Here is a 24,740-nt window from a genome sequence, read left to right as displayed (position 1 = left end):
CGAGGGTTAACACGTTTACATGTTTTACTCACATTGGCCATTGAGGAGAGCCCACAGGCTTTGGTAGTGGCCGTGTCAGTGGCACTGTATTGTCCTCAAAGCGAGCAAAGAAGTTGTTTAATTTGTTTAGGAGCAAGACTTCGATGTCCGCGACGGGGCTGGTTTTCTTTTTGTAATCCGTGATTGACTGTAGACTCTGCCACATACATCTCGTGTTTGAGCCATTGAATTGCAACTCTACTTTGTCTCCATACTGATGCTTTGCTTGTTTGATTGCCTTGCGGAGGGAATAGCTGCACTGTTTGTATTCGGTCATGTTTCCAGTCGCCTTGCCATGATTAAAAGCGGCGGTTCGCGATTTCATTTTTGCACGAATGTTGCCATCAATCCACGGTTTCTGGTTAGGAAATGTTATAATAGTCACAGTGGGTACGACATCGCCGATGCACTTGCTAATAAACTCGCTCACTAAGTCAGCGTATACATCAATGTTGTTGTCTGAGGCTATCCAGAACATATCCCAGTCCACGTGATCGACGCCATCCTGAAGCGTGGAATCCAATTGGTCAGACCAGCGTTGGACGGACCTTTCCTGTTTTAGTTTCTGTCTATAGGCTGGGAGCAACAAAATTGAGTCATTTTGCCAAAGGCAGGGTGGGGAAGGCTTTGTATGCATCGCGAAAGTTAAGTGTAGCAATGATCCAGAATGCTAGCAGCCCGTGTCGCGGATTTGATATGCTGATAGAATTTAGGAAGTCTCGTTCTCAGGTAAGCTTTGTTAAAATCCCCGGCTACAATAAATGCAGCCTCAGGATGTATGGTTTCCAGTTTACATAGAGTCCAGTGAAGTTCTTTCAGGGCCGACAAGGTATCTGCTTGGGATGGGGGATATACACGGCCTTGACTATAATCGAAGAGAATTCTCTTGGAAGATAATGCGGTCGCATTTGATTGTAAGGAATTCTAAGTCAGGTGAACAAAAGGACTTAAGTTCCTGTATGTTATTGTGATTACACCATAAGGCATACACCCCCGCCCTTCTTCTTACCAGAGAGATGTTTGTTTCTGTCGGCACGATGCATGAAGAAACCGTATGGCTGTACCGACTCTGACAACATATCCCAAGTGAGCCATTTTTCTGTGAAACAGAGAATGTTACAATCGCTGAAGTCTCTCTGGAAGGCAACTCGTGCCCTAATTTCATCCACCTTGTTATCTAGAGATTGGACATTGGCGAGTAATATGCTCGGGAGCGGTGGTTGATGTGCTCGCCTTCTGAGTCCGACCAGTAGGCCGCTCCGTCTGGCTTTCCTGCAGCGACCTCATTGTTTTGGGTTGGCCTCTGGGATAAGATCCCATGTCCAGGGTGGAGGCCCGAACAAAGGATCCGCTTCGGGAAAGACGTATTCCTGGTCGTAATGTTGGTAAGTTGTCATCACTTTTATATCCAATAGTTCTTCCCGGCTGTATGTAATAACACTTGAGATTTCCTGGGCTAACAATGTAAGAAATAATACATAAAATAATACATAAAAAAAACAAATAATTGGACCTGAAGCGAAGCGACCATCTCTGTCAGTGCCATAACAAGTGTTATGTTTAGGGCAAATCCAATACAACACATTACTGAGTACCACTCTCCATATTTTCAAGCATAGTGGTGGCTAAATCATGTTATGGGTATGCTTGTAATGGTTAAGGACTGGGGAATGTTCTGAATAAATAAAGAAATGGAGCTAAGCACAGGCAAAATCCTAGAGGAAAACCTGGTTCAGCCTGCTTTCCACCAGACACTGGGAGATTAACTCACCTTTCAGCAGGACAATAACCTAAAACACAAGGCCAAATCTACACTAGTTGCTTACCAAGTGAATGCTCCTAAGTGGCCGAGCTACAGTTTTGACTTAAATCTAGGGTTGCACATTTTGGGGAATATTCAGAGGTGGAATCTTTCCGTGGGAATTAATGGGAAAATATGGGAATATATGCAAATTAATATTAATACAATTTAAATGTAGATGTTTTTTTGCATTGGATACATTTACCATATCATATGGAGACAGAAACATAAACATTTTATCATAAGTAGACATAATTGCAAATGATCAAATCCTTCCAATTGAAATAAAAAAACAATTTAGTTACGAATTGAACTTTAATTAAATGAGTTGACTCTTCACATGGGATGATTTCACTGAACAAAAAGGGAATATTGAATGATCCCCAATGATCCATCACATCTCCCAAAAAACGTTTTCAACATACTGTAAAATGATAGTCAAGAAACTAAAGCTTTGCTTGTCTACCTCTCAGGCTTCCATGTCATTCTCTCGGGACCTCCAGAATGTCCACCTCTTGAACATCAGACTCTGAGGCCTCATCTTCACTGTCATTTTCTAACCTGGTTGAGGATGGCTCATTGTCAGCCTCAAAAAGCCTCAAATTTGCCCAAATGGCCACCAATTTTTCAACCCTTGTATTGGTCAGCCTGTTGTGTGCTTTGGTGTGTGTGTTCCCAAAGAAGGACCAGTTGCGCCCTGAAGCGGCTGATGTTGGTGGGATTTTGAGGATGATGGAGGCAACAGGGGAAAGATCCTCAGATCCACAAAGTGGAGGGGTGTATGCTGGGCGAAGAACATTCAGAAATCTCTTCCAATACGCTTTGCCTGTGAGCATCAGAGGTGAACCAGTTGCATACACAGCTCGAGCAAGACATTCATCAGCATTTCTCTGACTACGTTCCTCCATGGAGCCAAAAAAACGTTTGATTTCAGGAGGACCATGAGCTGTTGCTATCGATAAGGTGTCCGATTCATTATTTTCACCTCAAATAGAAGTAGAGGGACTTTTGTCAGAGGTGCTTGTTGTGAGCACTGAGGAAACTTTATGCACTGGGCCAGATGATTCTGCAGCTTTGTTGCATTCTTCATATATGATTTGGCACAGTATTTGCAAATGTACACAGCTTTTCCTTCTACATTAGCTGCAGTGAAATGTCTCCACACATCAGATAGTGCCCGTGGCATTTTCCTGTAAAAAAAAGAATAACTAAAAAAACAAATAAAAGAAAATATAAAATATATATATATATATATATATATATATATATATATATATATATAAAAATGAAAAACAAAAAATATATATAAAACCCCCCCCAAAAAACTATAATAATAATAATAATAATAATAATAATAATAATAGGGGGAAAAAAATAATACAATTCCATGTACAGATAAATAGTTAAGCGGCTATCTTACAAAGGAGTTGTTTAATTTAAATGTTTTAAAATGAAACATGTATGGAACAGGTGAATTAACACTCAGTTAGCAGGCTCAAGCAAGCTGAAACCCACATGGTAGCAAAAAACTAACTAGCAGAAATTGCTGAGTTAGAAATTATTTAAACACACTTTGCTGTAGGCTACTATTTACTAGTTAAAAAAAAAAAAATGTATGTCATAAAATATATTCACCCCACCCAGTATTGTAATCAAAACTTACAAGAAAGCATGTAGTCCTTGGCTCCGACAGTGTAGTAGTGTGGGATCAATAGCATCTTATTAGTGTGCAAGATCTTGAGAAGCAGCTGTACATGTGATGGAAGAGTACACTGCACATGTGATGAAAGAATGCACTGCACATGTGATGGACGAATGCACTGTGCATGCAGAGGGTTGCAATTCCAATGAATTGGGGATAGTTTAATCAAAATACGCCACAATACCTAGAATTGCCTTGTGTATCCCACAAAAAAGGTTCACTGTTATAAGCTACCTTTTTTGATGCATTTAAGCAAAATTTCCAGGCTTAAAAATTACGTAAATTTCCCGGAAAGTTTCCGACCCTTTGCAACCCTACTTGAAAATCTATGGCAATACCTTAAAATGGTTGTCTAGCAATGATCAACAACAACAACCAATTTAACAGAGCTTGAAGAATTTTGAAAATAATAATGGGCAAATGTTTTACATCCAGATGTGGAAAGCTCTTAGAAACTTACCCAGAAAGACTCACAGCTGTAATTGCTGCTAAAAGTGATTCTACAAAGTAGGGTTGTGAATACTTATGGAAATGAGATATTTCTGCATTTAATTTTCAATAAATGAACAAACATTTCTAAAAACATGTTTCCACTTGGTCATTACTGGGTATTGTGTGCATATGGGTGAGAAAAAAAAAAAGTAATCAATTTTGAATTCAGGCTGTAACACAACAACATGTGGAATAAGTCAAGGGGTATGAATACCTCCTGAAGGCTCTACTTCCTGTAAATCCACCTGAAAATCACAGTCAGACGGCTGGTTGGAAACCTGCTATTTGAGTCATAATCTACTGAATCTCTTCAGTCCTTAGTGAAAGCCATATAAATTCCCCTTTAAACATTAATACCGCAAACAATGACTGGGGACCTGACCTCCGGAAGGGACAGTTTTACAGAGAGATTATGACGTCTGTCTGTTACGTGAAACTGCAAGGACGTGGGGAGGACAGAAACAGGGACTGATATGAAATAGGAAAGCAATGCGCTAGGTAGGAAACCAAACAAACGAGGCATGTAGTTGAAACAGACTGACTGGTCATTCCTTAGTGAACTGAACCATGTCACCTATCCTACCCAATTAGCTCATCCTCCCAGCAGGCAGGTACACCAGTGTTCAAAACACCTCTTCAAGAGGTAAATTAATGAATGCAAATAGTTGTACTTCCCCTTGGGTGGAACGTGCTACAGCTTTCTAGTCCGACTAGAGCAGCAGAGCAAAGCAAACAGCACTAAGTTAAAGAGCCCTCAGCACAGCTAAGCAGACAGAACAGAGACGTAGAACTAACAGTTAGAACTGGAACCTTGGAACACTCTGAGCTCTCCAGGCTGACACCCCAAGGGATTCCGCTGCTGCACCCCCCATCCCACCCCTGCCCCCTCCAACCCCCGGCTCCCCCTCTTGCATAACGCTGCAGCCCGCTAAAAATGTTGGCAGTAACTCAGTGAGCCAAGTGCAGCAAAGAGTATTAAACAGCCCCCTGTAATTATGCTTATTAATATGTCCCATTATAAATGTGAGGGGTGTCTGGTGGATTGTGGAGCTTTGGCTAAGCTGATTGGGCCATGCCTTTCTTCCCTGGCTAATTGCCTTTTGATACACCTCCATATGCAGTGTTACAAAGTGTTATAGTATTAGGCTTTACTACGACTAATCATCATCATCATAATAATAATAATAATGGAGATGAATGATGACATTCAGAACAGTTCAGACGTACACTCCGCGGACAGTTTATTAGGTACACCACTCCATTCACTAAAATGGTTCGCTCCTACAGACAGTGAAAGACACTGCATGGTCGATCCGATGTCTGCAGTGTCTGTACAGGATTTACTGTGAAACGGCCTCTGTAGAAGTAAGGGCATTCATACTTCTTGCGCTTTGCAGAGCTGCTGTGAAGGAAGTTGTCAAGAAAGTGAGTGTGTGTTTATACAGGACCTCCCGTCCCCACCTACCGTCAACCAATCATGTCAGTGCGGAGCTACACGGAGCCCTCCGCATTGCTACAAAAATTGAGAGGCGCATGGTAGTAAAGGGCTCGATTTGGCCTCCGTAAGCCTCCAGAGGCTCCACAATTGCATCACACCCTCCATGCGGCGCCTCCGGACAGCATTACCGGATCAAGCATAAATCAGCTATGAGTCACGTCAGGCATTGAGGCATTCAGTTAGATTAAACATAAGAATGGACAAAACAAGTGACATAAGTGACTTTGAGCGTGGTTCTGTATGATAGTATCTTGGAAACGGCTGACCTCCTGGGCTTTTCACACACAACAGTGTCTAGGGTTTACAGAGAATGGTGCGGCAGACCAAAAACATCCAGTCATCGGCAGTCCTGTAGGCAAAAACAGCTCGCAGAATGGCAGTAATCATGCAAGCTAACAGGTGGGCCACAAACAGACAAATAACGGCGCAGTACAACATTGATGTGCAGAACGGCATATCAGAACGCACAAGTCGTCGGTCCTTATCACGGATAGGCTATTGCAGCAGACGACCACACCGGGTTCCACTCCTATCAGCTAAAAACAAGAAGAAGCGGCACTGGACAATTGAGACGTGGAAAAACATTGCCTGGTTCGATGAATCAAGCTGATGGCAGTGAGGATTTGGCGTAAGAGGCCATGGACCCAACCTGCCTGGTGTCAATGGTACAGGCTGGTGGTGGTGGGGTACTGGTGTGGGGAATGTTTTCTTGGCACACGTTAGGTCCCTTGATACTAATTTCCATGCCACGAAGATTTCAGGCTGTTTTGGAGGCAAAGGGGGGGTTCGACCCAGTACTAGATGGGTGTACCTAATTAACTGGCCATTGAGATTACAACGCAATGTCCTCAAATGACTTCAAAAGTAAAACTGAAGTGAATCAACATAATCATGCAGACTTGTAAACCATTTTCCTCAGGGAATAAGTAAAAATGACATACTGTCCCTCCCCTGGTAGAGAATACAGGGAAAGAGACGAGCAGAATTTCCTGTCAGATCTCATCAATGTCAGTTTTCAGACTCCCAGGCGATGATTGAGTGAGCTGTCATTGATACGGCACGTTTGTTTATTAGACTCAGATGGGAGAGATGACATTATTTGGTTTGGCCATTTAGAAGTTTTCAGACACAAAAATGACCAATCAATGGCATTCAGCGACCCTGTGACATAATTTCTTACACCAAAAAAGGTAACGTCAGGACACAGGCCTGCATGGCTCCTCTTCTCTCCTCCCTATCCAGGCAGGGATAACAGGTGACTTGACCTTTTTACTTAGTGAGGAGCACGTCATCCAGAGATGTTCTATACTCTTCTCTATTTTGGGACAGTTTGGACCATCTGCAGAGTGAGAGACCCTCAAACACTCACTCCCCCTCCAGCCTAAATAGTCTGATAGCCCAACCTGGATGTCCACTGTCCAGATGGGACCAGACAGCCCAGCATTAATGTGATTCTCCTGTATACTGCTCTTCTCTCCTGACGCCACTGTGTACACCACAGGCAGGAAACAACATATATCATATCAGTGTTGCAACAGGGCTTCCTGGGTAGTGGAACACTACCGTGTCTGGTAAACCCTATCAGCTCAGAGGCCCAGGCAAGCTGTACACCACTATTGCTGCAGGCAGGAGCAGCAGTCTGGTTATGTAACGGTAATCACATCACCTGAACACCATCTCAGCAGAGGCTGTCATGATAGGCAGTGGAAGGGAGGGAGGGATGGATGAAGAGGTGGATGGGAGGATGAAAAGGAGGGGGTGGCCGATAGAGAGAGAGATCTGTGGTGAGAAAGGAGACCTCACGGCACACATCTCTCACTTTTATCACTGTTAATCCCCTCTACCGCCACAGCAGGGCTACTGAGAAAACATTCCGGAGGCCAATGGTAGATGGGATCGATTCAGGTCAGATCAGGTCAGGGTTGAAGGTGGCCTACAGCTACCAAGGTGTTAAACACTAGACAGACAGTCTGACATAACACAGGTCAGATAGTGATTTCACAGAATGAAAATAACTACTTCTGCACCGTCCAGATTTCCACTTCATGAAACAGACATACATGGCGTTAATGACCACTTCGTAGAACCATGTAATGCAGAACCATGTAATGTAGAACCATGAAGAACCAGATCGGACATGCAAACAGTTGGCTAATTGGCTATTAATCCACAGTCAGACAAACTGGTCCTGTGCTGGATGGAGATCCATAGACTTGCATTAGGATGCAGTCATAAGACCACAGGGTTCCTCATGGTTCCTCAGGAGAACCTTGTGTAAAGGCTTCTCTAAGCCATCGAACTGGGGATCATTAATGGTGCAGAATGGCTGACCATGCTAGAGTGACTTATCACTGGAAATGTTGCTGTTAGTTTGCTGTGGCCAACTTTAAAATCAACTGTTTTCTGTGGCATTGCTATAGCTAGGTGTATACCACATTGACATTTCAACGTATAGGTCCAATATTATTTTGTGTTTGTTAAAAAACATACAGTATGAAGGTCAAGACAGACATCTCGCCTGGCTAATCATCGGTTTCTTTAGGCGCCATAGTTTTAAGGTCAACGGTCAGCAGTCTGTTCCGTTTTGGTATGTTCCATCTTTCACACAGAACTACTGTATGACCCCCATGGAGGTGTCCTGTCCACTCTGAAAGAGGGAGGTAGAGGGATGACCCCCATGGAGGTGTCCTGTCCACTCTGAAAGAGGGAGGTTGAGGGATGACCCCCATGGAGGTGTCCTGTCCACTCTGAAAGAGGGAGGTAGAGGGATGACCCCCATGGAGGTGTCCTGTCCACTCTGAAAGAGGGAGGTAGAGGGATGACCCCCATGGAGGTGTCCTGTCCACTCTGAAAGAGGGAGGTAGAGGGATGACCCCCATGGAGGTGTCCTGTCCACTCTGAAAGAGGGAGGTAGAGGGATGACCCCCATGGAGGTGTCCTGTCCACTCTGAAAGAGGGAGGTAGAGGGATGACTCCCATGGAGGTGTCCTGTCCACTCTGAAAGAGGGAGGTAGAGGGATGACCCCCATGGAGGTGTCCTGTCCACTCTGAAAGAGGGAGGTAGAGGGATGACCCCCATGGAGGTGTCCTGTCCACTCTGAAAGAGGGAGGTAGAGGGATGACCCCCATGGAGGTGTCCTGTCCACTCTGAAAGAGGGAGGTGGAGGGATGACCCCCATGGAGGTGTCCTGTCCACTCTGAAAGAGGGAGGTAGAGGGATGACCCCCATGGAGGTGTCCTGTCCACTCTGAAAGAGGGAGGTAGAGGGATGACCCCCATGGAGGTGTCCTGTCCACTCTGAAAGAGGGAGGTAGAGGGATGACCCCCATGGAGGTGTCCTGTCCACTCTGAAAGAGGGAGGTAGAGGGATGACTCCCATGGAGGTGTCCTGTCCACTCTGAAAGAGGGAGGTAGAGGGATGACCCCCATGGAGGTGTCCTGTCCACTCTGAAAGAGGGAGGTAGAGGGATGACCCCCATGGAGGTGTCCTGACCACTCTGAAAGAGGGAGGTAGAGGGACAGAGAGAGAGTGAAAGAGACAGAGAGTGAAAGAGCGCGAGAGAGAGCAAGAGAGTTTGAGGCCCAGCTGCCTGTGAAGAGACACCACAGGGGAGTCAGTAAGCAGGGCGACTGATGCATCAGTATGGTCACTACATGGTCATTTAGCATTAGTGAGGCAGACGTGCTATGTGGCGGACGTGTGAGTTGTGGTTCCCCAGTTCCCTCCTGCACAGTGACTTGATGTTCAGTCGGCATGCCACAGCTACAGAGTCAGGGGAGACCCAGAGATTGGACACTCCTCACATATGCCCCCGCCCTCACGTCGAGAACCACAGACCGTGGACATCACACTTGGCAGGGGGTGGGAGAGGCAGCTGGGACAACTACTACAGATCTGTGTTAGCGTGAGGGAGCATGTACAATGTTCCCTCCGCGCAGAATAAATACTCTATCAGCCCACGGAGAGAAGCATGATATTGAACTTCACTCAACTTCCTAGAGTTTTCCTATTAAAATGCTAATCAATTTATAACATTTTTGACATGCGATTTTTTGTTGTTGTTATTGTGTCTCTCACTGTTCAAATAAACCTACCATTAAAATTATAGACTGATCATTTCTTTGTCAGTGGGCAAACGTACAAAATCAGTAGGGGATCAAATACTTTTTTCCCCCTCACTGTATATGGATCTGTGCCCTTTATTTTGATCTAGACTGTGTTTACAGCTGTGGTCTGAGTAGATGCGCTTGTTTTGAGATCAAAGCAAGAGCTGCATGTAGCCAGGTGTGCACATTTTGTTCATATCCTTTACTAGTTAGTGAGTTATCAGCCCAGTTATAGATCATTTGTAGTCAGCAATAGGGGAGGGATTGCTTCCTACAAGAGCACAAAACTTGTACATTTCAAGACATCTTTGAATAGTGAGTCACATAAATAACTTTTTTTGTCTTAAAGTGGCAGTGTTGTATTTCGAGACAGGCTTGAATAAGCTAAGTAGACAATAGGGTAGCATAATTTGTCTGATTCTCTGTAATAATAGTATGTGAATAGTAATGCATTTTAATTTTGTAAAGTGGTTTCTTTCATCAAACAATACCATTTTCAGTCACCTCCTTGTCTGAAGGACAAGTGGATAAACAGGTTAATGTCAAGCCCTGCATGTTTATTTTCAAAAGTCTCATGGAATGTAGGCCTACATTGAACACCACACATCGGCTGCTACTGTAGGCTGAATGATAGAACAGCTATTTCCATGTAAAAATGTTATGGGATGCATTTTCTACATTGTTTTTGATGGTAGGCCACTCTGGTAGGCCCTAGTTATGATCAAATTGCCACAATAGCCTACTTAGCCCCTGTTAAAACGAACAAAGCGGGTACAGCCTCAGTGTTCACAGTAAAAGCACACTGGAAGTTGCACAGAATTTTCACAATTTTCAAGTCTGCGCTCAGCAGAACTGGAAATTTACTCAGTGCTGAGAAATATTTTAGGGACTATTGCATGGGCCACCGTTCCTTTACTTTGCTTGATTGTGGACCTGACTCACACCAACACCCGACCTGGCTTCCCCGGCTGTTACTAGTGCAACTCAGCCATTTTCAACGCCACAGGGAAGCTGACTTGAGAATAATTCTGACACAGCAGAAAACTTTTAGTTCGGTCTGTTTCGATAACCATTCCTGCTTATTTTCATTTCCCCATTTCCTGCAGAGTGGCGTGAATCAAATTGACCTTCAAAATCACTAAATAGGGATGATGAGACGAGTTCTTCCTGATATGAAAAACAACGGTACCGTCCAGGGGAACCTGTCACAGTAGTGCATCAACGGTACTGTCCAGGGGAACCTGTCACAGTAGTGCATCAACGGTACTGTCCAGGGGAACCTGTCACAGTAGTGCATCAACGGTACTGTCCAGGGGAACCTGTCACAGTAGTGCATCAACGGTACTGTCCAGGGGAACCTGTCATAGTAGTGCATCAATGGTACTGTCCAGGGGAACCTGTCATAGTAGTGCATCAATGGTACTGTCCAGGGGAACCTGTCACAGTAGTGCATCAATGGTACTGTCCAGGGGAACCTGTCATAGTAGTGCATCAATGGTACTGTCCAGGGGAACCTGTCATAGTAGTGCATCAATGGTACTGTCCAGGGGAACCTGTCACAGTAGTGCATCAATGGTACTGTCCAGGGGAACCTGTCATAGTAGTGCATCAATGGTACTGTCCAGGGGGAGCTGTTCTAACACAAGGGGGTTTCTCAGTTCACAGTGTAGTTTACAGTGTAGCACCTTGTTTCCTGAGTGTTTTGGGGCCCACTGTGTAGGAAGCCCACTATGGCCTGTGGACACTACTCTCTTTGTAACTCTCTCTGTAATTGGTCTGAATGGCTGCTCTGAACAACAACCTTACAGTTACAGTGGTGTGTGAGAGATGAGTCGTCTCCCCAACAGAGCCTTCTGCCCAGTTGAGCAGCATCATTCAGACAGACAGACAGGATGGACAGACCATCACACAGAAGGATCCATACTCCTAATGTGACCAAATGGCTGCCACAGCAACACAGTTGGGACCCAGCCCCAGAAGCCTGTTTGGTAGAAAGGCTGAAGTACACAAAGCTGAGAAATATGAGGTCTGCAGAAGACAGTGGTTTTAAATGAATATATCTAATTGTATGACTAACTCAAAATGTAAATAATGTGCAAATACATGTCTGAATGCACAGCTCCAGGCTAGAAGCTACAACTGGAAAACACATAAGGAAATGTAAGGCCTGGATCAGTAATATGCAAATGATGTTGCATTCATTGAAGATATAAATCATTCTGAGAGCTTAAGGAATAATTTGAATTAAACATTTTAATACTTAGTTGGCAACTCAAGGATGTTAATAGCGCGGATGTTCATAATAAAGAATATATACTTTAAAGTGGATTAATAGTTTTCATACAAACATCCGGCACATATGCACATACTGCACTGGTTAATAACTACATGTCAACCACTACTCCTACTGTAAAAGGTGGACGTTTTAGGTGTGTAATGTTGCAGAACACAGATTCACTGCACAGGCCTTGCGACGGTTAGACAGACAGAACTTTAGAAATAAAAGACAACACCGGATCCCTCAGGACTGTAGAGACCAGAGGAAACCATCCACTGAAATAAATACTTCCTGTAGGTCCTGCCTCCTCTCCTGTCTCCTGCCTCCTCTCCTGTCTCCTGCCTCCTCTCCTGTCTCCTGCCTCCTCTCCTGTCTCCTGCCTCCTCTCCTGTCTCCTGCCTCCTCTCAGACATCAGTTCAGCATGTTCCTTCCTTCCCTCACATACTTTCTCCTGTCTCTTTTCCTCTAGTTTGTGTTCCTCAAGCCCAATCTGAGTTTTGAACAGGGCTTGGGGTGTTGGTGTGCGAAACCAACCGGTGTGAACCGATCACCAAGCCAGGCAGTCAAAGCCTCCATTCTACACAGGAGGAGACGGTGCCGATATTGACCTGCTGCAGTGGCCAACAGACTGAAGGCCTGACCTTTCCTGTATTTTATTTTTATTTCACCTTTATTTAACCAGGTAGGCCAGTTGAGAACAAGTTCACATTTACAACTGCGACCTGGCCAAGATAAAGCAAAGCAGTGCAACAAAATCAAAACACAGAGTTACACAAACAAACTTACAGTCAATAACACAATAGAAAAACCTATGTACAGTGTGTGCAAATGTAGAAGAGTAGGGAGGTAGGCAATAAATAGGCCAGAGGCAAAATAATTACAATTTAGCATTAATACTGGAGTGATAGATGTGTAGATGATGATGTGCAAGTAGAGATACTGGGGTGCAAAAGAGCAAGAGGGTAAGTAATAATATGGGGATGAGGTAGTTGGGTGTGCTATTTACAGATTGGCTGTGTACAGGTACAGTGATCGGTAAGCTGCTCTGACAGCTGATGTTTGGCAGCATGAGTGAAGGAGGCTTTGTTGCGAAATAGGAAGCCAATTCTAGATTTAACTTTGGATTGGAGATGCTTAATGTGAATCTGGAAGGAGAGTTTACAGTCTAACCAGACACCTAGGTATTTGTAGTTGTCCACATATTCTAAGTCAGAACCGTCCAGAGTAGTGATGCTAGTCGGGCGGGAGGGTGCGGGCAGCAATCGGTTGAAGAGCATGCACTTAGTTTTACTTGCTTTTAAAGTCAGTTGGAGGCCTTGGAAGGAGTGTTGCATGGCATTGAAGATCGTTTGGAGGTTTGTTAGCACAGTGTCCAAAGAAGGGCCAGATGTACACAGAATGTTGTCGTCTGCGTAGAGGTGGATCAGAGAATCAAGAGCGACATCATTGGTATATATAGAGAAAAAAGTCGGCCGAGAATTGAACCCTGTGGCACTCCCATAGAGACTGCCAGAGGTCCGGACAACAGGCCCTCCGATTTGACACACTGAACTCTATCTGAGAAGTAGTTGGTGAACCAGGCGAGGCAGTCATTTGAGAAGCCAAGGCTACTGAGTCTGCCGATAAGAATGTGGTGATTGACCAAGTCGAAAGCCTTGGCCAGGTCAATGAAGATGGCTGCACAGTACTGTCTTTTATCAATGGTGGTTATGATACCGTTTAGGACCTTGAGCGTGGCTGAGGTGCACCCATGAATGGCTCGGAAACCAGATTGCATAGTGGGGAAGGTACAGTGGGATTCGAAATGGTCGGTGATCTGTTTGTTAACTTGACTTTTGAAGATTTTAGAGATGCAGGGCAGGATGGATATAGGTCTATAACAGTTTGGGTCTAGAGCGTCTCCCCCTTTAAAGAGAGGGATGACTGCGGCAGCTTTCAAATCTTTGGGGATCTCAAACGATACGAAAGAGAGATTGAACAGGCTAGTAACAGGGTAAGCAACAATTTCGGCAGATCATTTTAGAAAGAGAAAGTCAAGATTGTCTCGCCCAGCTGATTTGTAGGGGTCCAGATTTTGCAGCTCTTTCAGAATATCAGCTGTCTGGATTTGGGTGAAGGAGAAGCGGGGGGTGGGGGGCATGGGCAAGTTGCTACAGGGGGTGCTGAGATGTTGGCTGGGGTAGGGGTAGCCAGATGGAAAGCATGGCCAGCCATAGAAAAATGCTTATTGAAATGATCAATTATTGTAGATTTATCAGTGGTGACAATGTTTCCTATCCTCAGTGCAGTGGGCAGCTGGGAGGAGGTGCTCTTATTCTCCATGGACTTTACAGTGTCCTTTTTGGAATTAGTGTTACAGGAAGCAAATTTCTGTTTGAAAAAGCTAGCCTTAGCTTTCCTAACTGACGAAGTATATTGGTTCCTGACTTCCCTGAAAAGTTGCATATCGTGGGGGCTATTCGATGCTAATGCAGAGCGCCACAGGATGTTTTTGTGTTGGTCAAGGGCAGTCAGGTCTGGAGAGAACCAAGGGCTATATCTGTTCTTAGTTCTACATTTTTTGAACGGTCATAATTATTTAAGATGGAGAGGAAAGCACTTTTAAAGAACAACCAGGCATCATCTACTGACGGGATGAGGTCAATATCCTTCCAGGATACCCGGGCTAGGTCGATTAGAAAGGCCTGCTCGCTGAAGTGTTTTAGGGAGCGTTTGACTGTAAACCACCTATAATAAAGCATGAGTCCACGAAGACAGTACAGTAGTCCTGCCCTGCTGTTGAGATATTAAGCTGCTCTTTCCGTCTCTCTGCAGTGAAGCACATGCCTGGCTGGGGACTGGGGAGCACCTTGGGAGTACTGCAAGCCCCAGCCGAGCACCATTTGGGAGGGAGTGCGAGTGGTCCCACCACAGTTTAATTATGGAGCGGTTGGAACAGCTGCTAGCGCTGTCTCTCTGCAATGGTGCTACTAGGCCAGGCTAGGCCTGCAGTACGGTAGGAGACACATCACAGTGAATCCAATCACTCATGTCAACAACAGTCTGATCCCAGACCAGCTCTTGGGGAGCTGGCTGTTCCGGTAGTCAGTGTGTCAGGATGTAAGTTCCTCTGGGATCTGAGGTTCCCAGATCACCTCTTGGGGGGCTGGCTTAGGGGCTCGCTGTTCCGGTAGTTAATGTGTCAGGATGTAAGTTCCTCTGGGAACCTCTGATCCCAGACCAGCTCTTGGGGGCCTGGTTGGCTGGATGTTTCAGCAGCAGTGTGTACAACAGGATGTAAGTTAATCCACGTCGACACACTGGTCTGTCTCCTGCAGGGAGAATGAGACATAGGGTGCATCCCAAATGGCTTCCTATTTACTATATAGTGCCCTGCTTAGACATACCGAGTGAGACATACACTACAGCCCAGTCACTACAGCCCAGTCTCTAGTGGTTCTGAATGGTCCATTTGACCCACTCACAGTCCAGTGGTGGTGAGAGAGAGTTCTACAGAACTACCCCACATTCCACTTGTAGAGCTTTCCGACAACAATTCCAACTTCCTGCTGCTCATGTAAGGCCATGTACAGGATAGAGGGAAGATGACCTCCCTCCAGGTGGACTGGTTGGTTTCATTACCTTATCACGCAGATGATGCTCGGCCGCGTCAATGTTCAATGGGTCATCAAAGTTAAGTAGATCCTGAGGGAAATGAGAGAGCGACAACTGTTTAAATAAACAACAACCTGCTAACCAAGATTAAAACAAACAACCACTTGCCAGACTATTAGGTTTGTTGTTGTGTGATACTAACTGACAAACAAAGTAGTGTAATAATCCTGTTGCCATAGAGACTGTGTGCATGGCGAGCGAGGCGCATTGTGCTATTAGGGAGATAAAATGGTGGCAAGGCCTGTGTGGCGAGCGCCTCACTTCCTGATTAAAAGCTAAGCCTCAGGGCATGACTGAGCATCAGGCTGCAGCACCACCAGAGTCCGTCCGATATATCGGTTCACCGATATTAGTGGCTGAAATTGGCCTTTTACCGATATATTGGTATCGGACGAAAATGTCACAGATAACAGATTTTCAATAAAAAGGATGAAAAAAGGAAATGTCATGCTTATCTGATCATTTGCGACCAGTCTCGTGATGTGTTATTATTTTACAATATAAGAAACACATTTTAAGCATATTTCTTGAACAATCTCTCTTTTAGATGGCAATTTGATAACATGTGTGAAGAAATTACACTCTTTCATTTCCGTGCTGTAAAACAGTGTATCTGCAGAAAAATGGGAATCCGACCAACAAAAAAACATATCGGTTAGTCTCTTATCATTACCGTGGGACACAGCCACCAAGCAACACAGCATTCCAGAAACACTTAACACGCAAATTCTCATTACCCACCTGTTTTCTCCTCAATGTTTACACAAAATGCTTGGGGAATGTTAGGAAACGGGTTTGTTTGTTGTTTTTTTTAAATAAGAGATTTTAACATCCTCAGTGTACCTGTTCCTCATTTATGGGCATACAGTGCCTTCAGAAAATATATTCACACCCGTTGACTTTTTCCACATTTTGTTGTGTTACAGGCTGAACTTATAATGGATTAAATTAATTTTGTTTGTCACTGGATTACACACAAAGTGGAATGATGTTTTTAGTCATTTATAAAAATGTATGAACAATTAATAGCTGAAATGTCTTGAGTCAAGAAGTATTTAACCCCTTGGTAATGGCAAGCCTAAATAAGTTAACCTGTTGGGTCTAGGGGGCAGCATTTGCACGTCTGGATAAAAAAAATGTACCCGATTTAATCTGGTTACTAATCCTACCCAGTAACTAGAATATGCATATACTTATTATATATGGATAGAAAACACTCTAAAGTTTCCAAAACTGTTTGAATGGTGTCTGTGAGTATAACAGAACTCATTTGGCAGGCAAAACCCTGAGACATTTTCTGACAGGAAGTGGATACCTGATGTGTTGTATTGACTTTAAACCTATCCCATTGAAAAACACAGGGGTTTAGGAATATTTTGGCACTTCCTATTGCTTCCACTAGATGTCACCAGCCTTTACAAAGTGTTTTGAGTCTTCTGGAGGGAGATCTGACCGAACAAGAGCCATGGAACGGTGATGTCCCATTAGACACCTGGCGCGCGAGTTCATGTTGGGTACCCTCGTTCCAATACGTTATAAAAGAGTATGCATTCGTCCACCTTGAATATTATTCATGTTCTGGTTAAAAAGGCCCTAATGATTTATGCTATACAACGTTTGACATGTTTGAACGAACGGAAATATATTTTTTCCCCTCGTTCATGACGAGAAGTCCGGCTGGCTTACATCATGTGCTAACGAGACGGAGATTTTTGGACATAAATGATGAGCTTTTTTGAACAAAACTACATTCGTTATGGACCTGTGATACCTGGAAGTGACATCTGATGAAGAGAATCAAAGGTAATGGATTATTTACATAGTATTTTCGATTTTAGATCTCCCCAACATGACGTCTAGTCTGTATCGCAACGCGTATTTTTCTGGGCGCAGTGCTCAGATTATTGCAAAGTGTGATTTCCCAGTAAGGTTATTTTTAAATCTGGCAAGTTGATTGCGTTCAAGAGATGTAAATCTATAATTCTTTAAATGACAATATAATATTTTAACAATGTTTTCTAATTTTAATTATTTAATTTCTGACGCTGACTTGACTGCCGGTTATTGGAGGGAAACGATTTCCTCAACATCAATGCCATAGTAAAACGCTGTTTTTGGATATAAAAATGAACTTGATAGAACTAAAAATGCATGCATTGTCTAACATAATGTCCTAGGAGTGTCATCTGATGGAGATTGTAAAAGGTTAGTGCATCATTTTAGCTGGTTTTATGGTTTTGGTGACCCTGTCTTTGACTTGACAAAACATTACACACAACTCTTGTAAATGTACTGTCCTAACATACTCTAAATTTATGCTTTTGCCGTAAAACTTTTTTGAAATCGTAAAACGTGGTTAGATTAAGGAGATGTTTATCTTTCAAATGGTGTAACATAGTTGTATTTTTGAAAAATTTGAATTTTGACATTTATTTGGATTCAAATTTGCCGCTCTTGAAATGCACCTGCTGTTGATGGAGTGCACCACGGGTGGCACGCTAGCGTCCCACCTAGCCCCAAGAGGTTAATGAGTAAAAATGTGCTTAACAAGTCACATAATAAGTAGCATGGACTCACTGTGTGCAATAATAGCGTTTAACATGATTTCTGAATGACTACCTCATCTCTGTAACTACCATATATAATTATCTGTAAGGTCTCTCAGCCCTGCAGTGAATTTTAAACACAGATTCAATCAAAGACAAGAGGTTTTCTAATGCCTAGCAAAGAAGGGCACCTATTGGTAGATGTGTAAAAAAAAAACAAAAAAAAAACGAATTTGAATATCCCTTTGAGCATAGTGAAGTTAAACATTACACTTTGGATGGTGTATCAATACACCCAGTCACTACAAAGATACAAGCGTGCTTCCTAACTCAGTTGGCGGAGAGGAAGCAAACTGCTCAGCGATTTAATCATGAGGCCAATGTTGACTTTCAAACAGTTTTTACTTAAATCGGCCTGAAAAGCTGTCAAGACTTTAAAATGTCTGTCTAGCGATGATAAACAACAAACTTGACATAGCTTGAAGAATTTAAAAAAAGAATAATGTGCAAATATTGTACAAGCCAGGTATGCAAAGCTCTTAGAGATTTACCCAGAAAGACTCACAGCTGTAATCACTGCCAAAGGTGACTCTAACATGTATTGACTCAGGGGTGTGAATACTTACTGTATGCAAACTAGATATTTTTGTATTTAACTTCCAATACATTTGCAAAAATGTCAAAAAACATGTTTTCACTTTGTCATTATGGGGTATTGAGAGCAGCTGGGCAAGAAAAAAAATCAATTCAATCCATTTTGAATTCAGGCTGTAACAACAAAATGTGGAATAAGTCAAGGGGTATGAATACTTTCTGAAGGCACTGTATACCCTATGTGTTATGGTAATTGTTGTGGCACTGATCTGTCACCTCTGTGTGTTGCTGGTGATAGATCACCCATTACAGAAGGCACTGTACATCAAGAACGAACAAATTTTAAGATAATTGTCAAATCAGTTTATTGATTAAAAGGTACTTACGGTAAACAAGGAGTTCAATCCCCAGACTACATCCTGAAAGACACAGAAACAGACAAAAACATAAATTAACATTCATAGACCATCCATAGACCATTCATAAACCATTCATAGACCATCCTGAGATCATCCATAGATCATTCATAGACCATCCTGAGATCATCCATAGACCATCCATCACATTTTATGTACCATTAAAAGTGAAACTAAACTAGTCATTAATAACCAGGTCATCGTTGAGCAATTTCATTCCATCAAATTAACAAACAAAATAGTTGAATTCCCCAAATAGATTATAAAGCGGGGCTTTCTATCGTCTCTACAGGCACCATTGTATCTTACGAAAACGGGAACCTTTTGTGAATACGCAAGTGGATTGTCTCTCAGCGCGTATTAGGCAAATTTCCTTGATGTTCAAACACTGTGAAGAAGTGATTATGATGGGTATTAATTAGCATATCTATTTTGAGGACATTATAAAAGGATACTGGCATTTGTAATTGAGCATCTCAGAGGGGTGTGAATTCATGAATCATAAAGAGATAAATGAATTAAACAATGTGTAAACAATTACCCTTAATTCAGGTAACTGACAAAATAAAGGAAACACCAACAAAGTGTCTTAATAGGGTGTTGGGCCACCATGAATAAGAACAGCTTCAATGCAGCTTGCCATATATCTGTAAGTGTCTGAAACTCTATTGGAGGGATGCGACGCCATTCATCAACGAGAATTTCATAATTTGGTGTTTGGTTGATGGTGGTGGAAATCGCTGTCTCAGGCACAGCTCCAGAATCTCCCATGTATTTAATTGGGTTTAGATCTGGTGACAGACGGCCATGGAATATGAGTTTTATTTTACCAGATAAGTTGACTGAGAACACATTCTCATCTACAGCAACGACCTGGGGAATAGTTACAGGGGAGAGGAGGGATGAATGAGCCAATTGGAAGCTGGGGATGATTAGGTGGCCATAATGGTATGAGAGTCAGATTGGGAATTTATCCAGGACACTGGGGTTAACACCCCTACTCTTACGATAAGTGCCATGGGATCTTTAGTGACCACAGATTGTCAGGACACCCGTTTAATGTCCCATCCAAAAGACAGCACTCTACACAGGGCAATGTCCCCAATCACTGCCCTGGGGCATTGGGATATTTATTTTTAGACCAGAGGAAAGAGTGCCTCCTACTGGCCCTCCAACACCACTTCCAGCAGCATCTGGTCTCCCATCCAGGGACCAACCCTGGTTGGTTACATTGTTTTCATGCTCATCAAACCATTCAGTGACCACTCATAACCTGCTGATGGGGACATTGTCATCCTATAGGGGCATAGTCATGGTAGCCAAAATAATGGCCTGCCCAGCATTTCTATACATGCATGATGGGATGTTAATTGCTTAATTAACTTAGGAATCACGCCTGTGTGAAAGTGCCTGCTTTCAATATACTTTGTATCCATCATTTACTCAAGTGTTTCCATTATTTTGACAGTTACCTGTAGATCTTAACGTATTCATGTATGCTAGCTTCACTTCCAGGATGCCAGCACAGACAGAACAAGAAGCCAGATGTTTCACCGGATGTAAAAATCTCAAGCATCCGGTTGGAATTTCCCCTCCCCACCAAATATGGTGAGGAGAGGAAGCCCAGTGGTGGGCAGTGGGAGAGTACGGAGCGAGATGGAACTGGGCCAACAATCTGCTGATTTTCTCATCCAAGAAAAGCCGATGGCAATACAGTTTTCAGTTTTCAAAGCTAGAATCTGTTACGAACGAGTGCACTACGTTTTGTATATTTTCCAAAGTAAAAAAAAAAAGGCAAATTAAGTATTGCACACACGCAGTTCACAGAGAAGAATATTCCCCAAAGGAAATATGCAAATATACATGCTAGAATGTGCCACTAGGATCTCACTAGCTTGTGCCTGGCTCTGCCCACCTCCTTGCTTGTTCTGCCCACTATGCTACATTTGCTCCCATTGAAAACGACACGGATGAACCGTCTTGGGTTAGTCATAAATATCTTTAACGTCAGTGTGGACATTCAACTCTGTTCCCCTGCCAACTGATAATGTCATAGACTTGTCACACATGCAGGGCAGGATGAGAGTCTCAATAAGAACAAGAAAACATGACTGGGATACTATCCCTAATGGGGTTTTCTAATGGTAATAGATACACATTAAAACAGATATACGCATCGCAGAAAACAAAGGCAATGAGCCCAATTTACGCTTATCACTTTGCTATTTCATTATAAAACAAAGTGTGGTCCCATCAAAGAGCAGGACACACTGAAGATGGGCCTATAAAACAGACATGGAATAAAACATCAAAGAATGTTTTCCAGGGTTGTGATGCAAACTGCTGACAGACACAATGATTGAAAGTTGGTGGAATTGCATTTAAATGAAAAAGTCAATACCTTTCTCTACAGGACCTGCCCTCTATCTTATTTCTCTAACGAGATCCAGCTCTTGACCTTGAAAATACCATTGTGCATAATAAACCTGCAGTTTACTTTCCTTACCAAGATCTGTGGTTTGATTCTAATTTGTATTTGTATTTATTATGGATCCCCATTAGCTGCTGCCAAGGCAGCAGCTACTCTTCCTGGGGTCCAGCAAAATTAAAACAGTTTATACAATTTTAAAAAGATTACAATACATTCACAACACACCGTGTGCCCTCAGACTCCTACTCCACCACTACCACATATATACAGTCCTAAATCCATGTGTACGTGTGTAGTGCGTATGTTATTGTGTGTGTGTATTTGTGTTGCTTCACAGTCACTCGCTGTTCCATAAGGTGTATTTTTATCGTTTTTTTAAAATAACATTTTACTGCTTGCATCAGTTACTTGATGTTGAATAGAGTTCCATGTAGTCATGGCTCTATGTTGTACTGTGCGCCTCCCATAGTCTGTTCTGAACTTGGGGACTGTGAAGAGACCTCTGTTGGCATGTCTTCTGGGGTATGCATGGGTGTCCGAGCTGTGTGCTAGTAGTTCAAAACAGACAGCTCGGTGCATTCAGCTTGTCAATACCGCTCATCAATCCAATTAGTGATGAAGTCAATCTCTCCTCCACTTTGAGCCATGAGCGATATTAGTTATCTGTGTACATCCAAGGGACAGCCATGCTGCCCTGTTCTGAGCCAATTGTAATTTTCCTAAGTCCGTTTTCAGTCCAGGTGCGACAAAACTAGGGCCTGTAGGACCTGCCTTGTTGATAGTGCTGTTAAGAGGGTAAAGTAGGACTTTATTATGGACAGACTTCTCCCCATCTTAGCTACTGTTGTATCAATATGTTTTGACCATGACAGTTTACAATCCAGGGTTACTCCAAGTAGTTTAGTCACCTCCACTTGCTCAATTTCCACATTATTTATTCCAAGATTTAGTTGAGGTTTAGGGTTTAGTGAATGATTTGTCCCAAATACAATGCTTTTATTTAGGACTAACTTATTCCTTGCCACCCACTCTGAAACTAATTGCAACTCTTTGTTAAGTGTTGCAGTCATTTCAGTCGCTGTAGTAGCTGACGTATAGTGTTGAGTCTTCCGCATACATAGACAAACTGGTTTTACTCAAAGCCAGTGGCATGTCATTAGTAAAGATTGAAAAAAGTAAATGGGCCTAGACATCTGCCCTGGGGAATTCCTGATTCTACCTGGATTATGTTGGAGGCTTCCATTAAAAAAACACCCTCTGTGTTCTGTTAGACAGGTAACTCGTTATCCACAATATAGCATGGGGTGTAAAGCCATAACATATAGGTTTTTCCACCGGCAGATTATGATCAATAATGTCAACAGCCCCCACAATCTTTTTATCATCAATTTCTCTCAGCCAATCATCAGTCATTTGTGTAAGTGCTGTGCTTGTTGAATGTCCTTCCCTATAAGCATGCTGAAAGTTCGTCAATTTCTTTACTGCAAAATAGAATTGTATCTCGTCGAACACAATTTTTTCCCAAAAGTTTACTACGGGTTGGTAACAGGCTGATTAGTCGGTTATTTGATTGACCATTCTTCGGTAGCGGAATATTCTAATGCAGACCCAGAGCATGATGTAGCTTAGCTAGAGCATGGTCAATAACTAAACTCAGGTGTAGTGGCCTACTGTACCACTTGTTAAGAATGCACTGTCCATTAGAAACCCTATGTGTATTGAATGATGAATAAGAGAACCAACAACACATGAATAGATAAGAAGACAGACAGTCACCTGTCCTTGCTCTCCATCCTTGACATTACTACGGTGATATCCTACAGGAAAACTAACCCACAAAAGGCTCCCTAACACCACACAGCTGAGGGCTATGGGAGTTATCCACCAACTAAACTAGATGTTTCAAGCCTTCTCTTGCTTGTGATTGCATTTAGCCTTCCTATACCACTCAGTTTGTTAAACAGGACTCTCCACTGGTTCAAAGAGGACTGGATCTATGGATACAGTATGTAACTATTGATCAGATCTTACTGCAACTACCAAAGAGCACGCCCCCCGCAAAGCGATAGCAGTCTATTTTTAAGTGAATAGTAAGGGGGAGGGGGAGAATGTGTGGGGGAGGAAGAATGAAGACTATTAAAGAGAAATGAGGACATGTTGTGTTGGTAGAAGTTAGTTTTGGGCATGTCACTGGAGGTGAGTAGGATGGATAGACAAATTATTTAAAAAAATCCTCTTTTGTCAGGCTGCCAATTCAAAATGAGTCAAGCACTGTGTGTGTGTGTGTGTGTGTGAGAAAGAGTGTAAATGGCTAAATATGTAGGTGTGTGCCTATGTTTATCTATTGACACATGTTTTGTGCCTGAGTGAATGTGTGTGTGTGTGTGTGTGTGTGTGTGTGTTTGGGCTGCCTAGTGGAAGAGGAGAGAGATGAGAGGTGACAGTAGCTGTGTGGGTTGGAGCTGTGCTGCACAGGAGAGGTGACAGTAGAGGTGACAGGAGCTGACAGTGAAGAGACAGGACATCGTCACCCTCTCGAACACACACACGCAATGTACTAATCTACACACCCACTCATTTGACATACACTTATCATGGAGAATGCCCCGGGCCAGGTTCTACAATGCAAAAAAGCTTCACATTTTTTTACCTGCTCTTTTCAAGATCTTGTTGGTTCTTCATTTAAAGCAGCCTGTTAAGTATTAACAATATAGGTTACTTCTGTCTACTGCAACTCACTGCTGAAAGGCACAGTACATTCAGAAATAAAAATGCAGAAAGCTGCATCAGTGATTGATGCCAGTGATACATTACCCACAAACCACACACACTTCATGACAACCACTGAAATGGACCGCAGAGCGTCCGGCCGGCTAGGGAATACAGTCTCCATTGTCAGACTGTGGAGATGGAGGTACAGTGCATTCGGAAAGTATTCAGACCCCTCGACTTTTTCCACATTTTGTTACGTTACAGCCTTATTTTAAAATGGATTAAATACATTAAAAAAATCCTCATCGATTTACACACAATACCCCATCATGACAAAGCGAAGACAGGTTTTTAGATTTTTATGCAAATAATAAAAAAACGTATTCACATAAGTATTCAGACCCTTTGCCTTGTGACTCGAAATGGAGCTCAGGTGCATCCCTGAGATGTTTCTTCAACTTGATTGGAG

The 24,740-nt window shown here is 43.0% G+C and overlaps 1 protein-coding gene across 2 annotated transcripts in view; it reads right to left on the bottom strand.

Annotated features, from left to right (window-relative positions):
- The window catches only part of LOC106582389 (NEDD8-conjugating enzyme UBE2F), a 90,049-nt gene that overhangs the window by 8,957 nt on the left and 56,352 nt on the right, over positions 1-24,740 (bottom strand). For both annotated transcript variants that reach the window (XM_014165456.2, XM_045704817.1), the window contains 2 exons: positions 19,099-19,131; positions 15,540-15,602 (listed from right to left, as the gene is read on the bottom strand). In XM_014165456.2, coding sequence (XP_014020931.1) covers positions 15,540-15,602; positions 19,099-19,131 — 96 coding nt within the window. The remainder of the gene's footprint in view (positions 1-15,539; positions 15,603-19,098; positions 19,132-24,740) is intronic.

This window comes from Salmo salar, chromosome ssa21 (assembly GCF_905237065.1).
Source record: "Salmo salar chromosome ssa21, Ssal_v3.1, whole genome shotgun sequence".
Taxonomy (NCBI): Eukaryota; Metazoa; Chordata; class Actinopteri; order Salmoniformes; family Salmonidae; genus Salmo; species Salmo salar.
Note: the sequence above shows the minus strand (reverse complement) of the source record. Positions and strands in the feature narration are given on the sequence as shown.